This window comes from Sander vitreus, chromosome 7 (genome assembly GCF_031162955.1).
Source record: "Sander vitreus isolate 19-12246 chromosome 7, sanVit1, whole genome shotgun sequence".
Taxonomy (NCBI): domain Eukaryota; kingdom Metazoa; phylum Chordata; class Actinopteri; order Perciformes; family Percidae; genus Sander; species Sander vitreus.
This window is the reverse complement of record NC_135861.1, coordinates 7,218,109-7,225,547: the sequence shown is the minus strand read 5'-3', so window position 1 is coordinate 7,225,547 and position 7,439 is coordinate 7,218,109. Positions and strand designations below refer to the sequence as shown.

The following is a 7,439-nucleotide window of genomic DNA, read 5'->3' as shown; positions in this document are numbered from 1 at the left end:
CAAAACAAGCCTTTTCTGCTCGTTGTTTCCACTATCATTGTTCGCCGCAGGCAGCAGGCTGGGTTTTCCACCGTGGATGTCATTGTTTTTCACTGTCTGCTAATTATTTTTGTGCTGTTATTTTGCCTCCTCCTGATATAGTGTTTCCTGCTATTGTCTTTTTGTACCAGGCTAGCTGCCTCTGGACTTGAGCCAGCTGGTCCCTCCTGCATTAAGATACACACACACACACACACACACACACACACACACACACACACACACACACACACACACACACACACACACTACCACACACACATCTGTGACCATGAATAGACACACATACACTCTGGTCTCCCTCTGCTCTCCCTTCCTCCTCTTGGCACTTGAGAGAAAACACAAGAAGTCAGTGATACGGCAAACCAACTGTGTGTGTGTGTGTGTGTGTGTGTGTGCGTGTGTACATATGTGTGTGAGGGAGAGTCCACCAGTCAGTTCAGAGGGGTTAATATCTCTCTCTCTCTCTCTCTCTCTCTCTCTCTCTCTCTCTCTCTCTCTCTCTCTCTCTCTCTCGATCTCTCCCTCCCTCTGTTGCCTTTTGTTGCGGCCCCTCACTTTCTCAACACTTGGACAGAGGGAACTGATACTGTGCCTGTGTGTGTGTGTGTGTGTGTGTGTGTGTGTGTGTGTAGTTTAGGTGTCCTCACCACTCTCAATTTCTTTGGACTGAACTGTACGTGAACATGACTGACGGGACTTTCTAACACACTCCTCATGCTGAATGTTCACACTACAGAATGGTAAGGCAGCACTCTGATTGGGAAAATTGTCTAATTTCATGCCGAGTGTGTTTGGGTTTGCAGAGGGATGAGTGTGTGAAAATGCCACTTTGCGTGTGTGTGCATGTGGGAAATGCTCTCTGGAATGCAACAAGTCATTTGAAATGTGGGTTTTGTTTCTTTATTTGTGTGAGCTCAAATTTCATGTTTTCAAGATGTGGAGACATGTAAAGATGTGAAACGCTTCTCTGTGCTTTCTTTCGGTCCCCATTTCACTTCTTCTCCTTATCCCCCTCTGCCTGCCCGGCCCAAAGTTACTCAAGTTACCGGCTTCCTCCTGTTGTTATGAGCCCCGTGGTTTCTCTTCAGCACTCTGAGGGCGCTCCCACGCTCTCCCAAAAAGAAAGAAAGGGAAGAAAACAGGGATAACCATTTCAGAGCCACAAAAGAAGTGGGAGAAGCATGCTTGGTTTCATCCGTGTCTCCTCTCGGCATCTACGTGCACAATTTTGTCCCTTTAACACTAAGCAACTTGGAAAAATTTCTCTGCTTTTTGCATGTCTTGTTGGCTACTTTTGTTTTCTGGACAAAAGTTTTCTCTTTTATTCAGAGGTGGTGAGAAAATTGGAAACAGAGCCACCCACAGTGGAAGTGAGTCAGCCCGGCATTTAGTGGTGTGTTGACTTTGGAAATGGCAGGGATTGGGGGGGGGGGGGGGGTGGTGCTGGTGTTATGGGGGACAGATGAAATTGTCAGAAAATGTGTTCATATTTTCTGCTGAGGGTCCCAGAATTCCTGCAAAGTTGGAGCTGTGATGGTACTGTACAACAGGCATTGAAGGAAAGAAGAAGAGATTAACGTAGAGGATATGGGAGGAGAGGTAGAAGCCAGAGGCTGTTTATAAAGGGAGGGAGCGGCTTGTGTCCATCTGGGACAATCCCAAGCGCTGAAAGCTTCCCCACCCTGATCCCAAACAACTCTTTCCCCCTTCTCTCCCTCTGTCTTTCTCATTGTCTTTCTCTTGCTCCTTCACAATAAATTGCAAGCCGGTACATTTTATGATTGCAACCTGCAAAATATACTCAACTTGCATTTGTTCTTTTGATCGACACATGCTGCATACTTTCCTGACAATCTTTGTCACTCTCTGTCACTTTTCTCTTCTCTCCTTGCCTGCGGCTCATCTGTATCTGCCAGCATTTTGCATACATAAAAGAACTAGGGAGTCTAAGTCATCCACATTCGCGTCCACTATATATATTTTGTCTTCTACATGGCCTATAACATACAGCGCAATTGAAATCCGTATGATTGAAAGTATAAATAGTCTCACCCTAGCTGCTAATTTGATGTCCAACAATCCTACTGACATGCAACCAAGTGTTGATGAAGTTTTGGATTGTTTCATATTTAATTAAAAAGTTTTAAGAAGCATACACATGCATGTAAGTTGCTATGTTTCTTTGCATTTCAACAAATCTGCAGGAGACATTTTACACATGTTCTCCTCCTCCTAATTTTAGCATATTTCTGACAGAAACCCCCCAAAATAATAAATGAAAACCAACTGGTGCACACAGCCATATCTGCCTCCAGTCCTTTGTCTAGCCTGCTTGACCACCCTCCGTCTCCTTCTCCTCTTCCCTCCCTCCCTGCCTTCCTCCCTCCGCGTCGCCTGTGTATCCAGTGATAAGGGGACAGCGACGGTAGCACTTCCTCTCGCTACAGGAAGCAGGAAGTGTTGATTTCCACTCTCTGGGAAAGCCCTACGCTCTGTCCGCTGGGATCCTCATGCACACACATTCAAATGTAAGCAGCACACACTCCCAGACACACATAGGTGCAGTGACAATCAGACATAGAAGTGCATGTGCTCTGTGTGTGTCACCTGTCTGCAGACAATGCCTCCACTATATCTTTGCTGCCTGATGGTTTTCATGGGAAGCAGTTGACTCTGTGTCTATTTGACCTCAGGGTTGGCTTGCAGGTCAGAGGATGATTGGCTAATTATTCCTCTAATCACAGCAAATGTTTTGTTATCACCCTCTTTGGCCACGCAAGCTGTGGGTGGCGCTCTTGAGCTTAAAAAAACACAAACAACCATTCATCAGCTAATGGATTCCAGTTATACTGCCGGGTGGGAGGGGTGTGATTGAGAGAGAGAGAGAGAGAAGGTCGGAGGGAGGGAGGGAGGCTGGGGAGGGAAAACCAAGAAAAGCGAGTCCGAGGCTGCTTGGTGGATTTTTTACTCCTGATTGTGTCAGGATTTTTATAATCATGGTGGTGCTTTCCTTTGTGTGTGATTTTCAAGTTTGTACTGCCAAAGGAGAGACATCATCATCACTCAATTAGGGAAATTTGTTGTAACGATATGTTGTGCGAAACAAGGCAACATACAGAATATACCAGTAGTACACAGAAAATTACACTTTTTTTCAAGAAATATGTTGGCAACAAATAATCCCAGGCTCATTGATTTTATTTTCATTTGTTCCAAGACGGTATTAGGAGGGTATTCTTTTCCAGCTTATGACTGCACCATTATCAGACAAAACAAGTTGAATTGTAGTGGAGGGATCATTGTTCAAAAAATAAAAGGAATTAGAAAAGAAGAACTTTGAGTGTCAAAAGAGGACAAGGAGTAACAAGGTTGCAAGGAAAGTGACAAAAAGGACATTTTTCAAAACATACTTTTTTTCCAGATTTTTTACGCCTGTGGGTTCTAAATGTATGACATTTCTTAGCTGTCATTGAACATCCCTTGTGTGGTGAAAGAGGAGTCAGTGACAAGATAACAGATCCAAGTAGGTGAAAGTGTCACTGAAAAACTGCAATACACTTAAAGTCCATGCATATAGTTATCTATATCAAAGTGTGATCTACACTTCCCAGATGGTCAATAAGGAAACTGAAATGGTTATTTGTACCAGGGATATGAATGTACGCTAAAAATAGCTGTATGTCAATACTTTGCAATAAAAGGCCATCAGGTCATTTAGACCAGCACTGACAAGAGAAGTTGCAATATCAAACTGTTTGTCTTGCTATTAATGCATAAGCCACGCATTGGCCACAAATAGTTTTATTAATGATGCAGCTAATCGAGCTCATGAGAGACAGGTGTTAGGGAACAAAGAAAGGCAAAGATGTCTGTGATTAACAATATATATTTTTTTGTTTGAACAAATTACAGGATGAGATAATGCATCTTCCAGAACACATACATTTGCTTTGATTTGTCTGTTTTAAATCAAATCAAATACCAACATTTTAACATTCTACTAGAAGGATGACTTTCTGGATCGGTACATCTGTCGATTATTTTCTTTTTTTTTTTTAAATCGTTTATCTATAAAATATCAGAAAATAGTGAAAAATGGCAATCACAATTTCTCAAAGCCCAGGATGGTGTCATCAAATGTCGTGTTCTGATCAATTAAAAGTCTAAAAGATATTTAGTTTACCATAAAGTTAAGACAAGCACAGGCAGCACATTTTCACATTTGAGATTTTGGAAGCTGGAACTATCAAATGTTTGGCATTTTGAGGATAGTTAAAAAGTTAGGATGAGTATAGATTTTAATTTCTTTTCAGAAGTACTGGACTTAATGACTCGTCCTTAAATTCAATATATTGTAAGGTTCTGGCCAAGTGTATGATTGCGGGACTTTACTGTTTTTTTGCTAATTGGGCAAATGCTATAAGAAAGATAAAAGAATATTAACTATATGAAGACAGAGAATAAAGCTGGCACTATATTGAGTGGGTGCAGACAAAGGAACAAATAGAAAAAGGAAGGAGGGAAAATTAAAGTGACACCTGTGAGTGTGACAGAGGAGTTAGGAAGGAGAGAAAGCAAAGGGGCCACGGCAAAACGAAAAGAATACGAAGAGATTTGGGGCGATAAGGTAATGTTGATGATGTGAGCCTAAACTATGAGCGGGTCAGGGGTCAAGAGGGGTGAGGAGGTCAGAGTGGGCCCAGCAGCTCTACTTAGAACAGGATATCCTGCAAGGAAAACCCATCTGTCTCTCTCTTTTTCTCTCTTACTCGTTCCGTCTCTTAAATTCCCACAGAGGGCACAGCGGAGCGGAGAGGTGTAACCTTTCACTCAAAATACCATAGAAAACACAAGTTCCCAACTGGGAAGCTTCACTTTCATCAATCATCGGTGACAGATACAGAAAGCAGATATGAAAGTCTGATGTGTCTTAACCTGGACAAACTGAGAGTGTATAAAGTGTTTGTGAAAACAGCTACATGATGTTTCCATCCTGTGCTGATGATTGTTACTGTTTTCATCCACTTGCTGCAGGGGCTACAACAGCCAAGATCAATTTCCCTGCTAGAACAATACAGTTTACTGTTACTGTCTTATCTTAGCCAGACAGACAGTGTGTGAAAATTATGACACATCCCAATTCTATTTTAAATAATACTCTTAACGGCTTAACGTTAATATTAGTGTGCTGGACCCTGGAAAAATACCACCATCCAGTTGTGGTGTTAAAAATTGTATCCCTTATGCAAGGTATTAATGCAACATTTATCCATCCATCTTCATCTATCCATCTTCATCTGCTTATCCGGGGGTTGGGACAAGTGGGCAGCAGCTCCAGCAGGGGACCCCAAACTTCCCTTTCCCGAGCCACATTAACCAGCTCTGACTCGGGGATCCTGAGGCGTTCCTAGGCCAGGGTGAAGATATAATCCCTCCACCTAGTCCTGGGTCTTCCCCAAGGCCTTCTCCCAGCTGGAAGTGCCTGGAACACCTCCCTAGGGAGGCGCCCAGGGGGCATCCTTACCAGATGCCCAAATCCCCCTCAACTGGCTCCTTTCGATGCAAAGGAGCAGCGGCTCTACTCTGAGTTCCTGGTGGATGACTGAGCTTCTCACCCTATCTCTAAGGGAGATGCCAGCCACCCTCCTGAGGAAACCCATTTTGGCTGCTTGTACCCTGGATCTCTTTCTTTCAGTCATGACACAGCCTTTATGACCATAGGTGAGGGTAGGAACGATAATTGACCGGTAGATTGAGAGCTTTGCCTTCTGGCTCAGCTCTCTTTTTGTCACAACGGTGCGATAAAGTGAATGTAATACCGCCCCCGCTGCCCCGGTTCTTCGGCCAATTTCCCTCTCCATTGTCCTCTCACTTGCAAACAAGACCCCAAAGTACTTGAACTCCTTCACTTGAGGTAAGGACTCATTCCTTACCCCATACTTCTCCAGATCCACAAAACACATGTAGACCAGATGGGCATACTTCCAGGCCCCCTCCAGGATCCTTGCGAGAGTGAAAAGCTGGTCCGTTGTTCCACACTGTTCCTCTTCATTCTGAGGTTCGACTATCAGCCGAACCCTCCTTTCCAGCACCTTGGAGTAGTCTTATACAGGGAGGCTGAGAAGTGTGATATCCCTGTAATTGGCACACACTCTCTGGTCCCCCTTTTTGAACAGGGGAACCACCACCCCGGTCTGCCACTCCTTAGATACTGTCCCAAACTACCACGCAATGTTGTAGAGACATGTCATTGAAATTGACGACAATCCCCCATCATCCTCCAGCTCTGCCTCAACATAGAGGGCGTGTAAGTTGGATTCAGGAGTTCCTCAAAGTGCTCCTCAGGCTTACCAGGTCTGTCCAGAGTCTTCCCCCACCTCCTGAACCAACTCACCACCAGATGCAACATTTAGCGTTATCCTAAAGGTTTCAGAGCCTCTGATGTAAAGCCCTTTCCTTTGTTACCTGCCCTGCAGAAGTGTCTTTGAGTAAGGTGATCAACCTCTGCCAGCTCCAGGCTGCTTTGCTGCTATGGCCCAGCCTGACCCCTGGCCTATGGAGGAGAGTTACATTATTATAGCTGATCAGATTTGTATCAGATGCATTTGTGGGCTTGAGAGTAAACAGGGAGCCTTTTGACAGGGTATCAAAGCCAAATGTCCTTTAGTTTTCCCCTTCATTTGGCCCTGTGAGAACAATAACATTCAAACTCAAGTGTCACCAAATGATTACACAAAGCTGGCAGAAATTGTGGGCCTAAAAACTGTGCTGTGGTCTGTCAAGATTGAGAACAATCCTATTTATCCTATCCTAACAGGAAACGACCCAAAACACAAGATTTAGGTTTTGTTGTTTCAAAGGTGGAGATATCTGGCAGCCAACTTCTCTTTCACATGTCGGTGTGAACACCATGCAGTGAAGAGGATTGGTGCATTCCTTTTTTAAAACAAAAAGCAGATACTGTCCTCTACAAACAGCCGAGCATTTCACAGACTTTGCTGTAGAGATGTCGACACATTCCCAGATTTCAGCAATTACTTGAGTGAATGCATTGTTATTGAAACCGAAAGATCTGATGGTCAAAACTATGAAAACAAGGCCCAAGTTATAATAAATCAGAATAATTAAACACACACTCAGTTTTCTGAATATAGCTCAGATTGATATTGCCAGAGACACAAGTGCACGCCAACATGCTTTGCTTATTTAACTGCAATTACATTTGTTTAAAAATCTCTAACCTTGCAGGATGACAGGTTACTAAAACTGTCCAGTAAACAAGCTACTTGTGAGTCCATGTGACTTTTGATTACAAGCCCTGCTTCACTTGTAATTGGCGATCTTGAAGCTAAACAAACGGACACCATGGTTTGGACCAAAGAAAAATATCTGTGGGT

At 43.6% G+C, this 7,439-nt stretch overlaps 1 protein-coding gene across 2 annotated transcripts in view; it reads left to right on the top strand.

Moving 5' to 3' along the window:
* The first annotated feature begins 480 nt into the window (after positions 1-480).
* The window catches only part of hdac7a (histone deacetylase 7a), a 72,402-nt gene continuing 65,443 nt past the window's right edge, over positions 481-7,439 (top strand). The window contains exon 1 of one of the 2 annotated variants that reach the window (XM_078254357.1): positions 481-782. In XM_078254357.1, coding sequence (XP_078110483.1) covers positions 764-782 — 19 coding nt within the window. In that variant the 5' untranslated portion in view covers positions 481-763. The remainder of the gene's footprint in view (positions 783-7,439) is intronic. The other variant, XM_078254358.1, reaches the window with a different exon arrangement.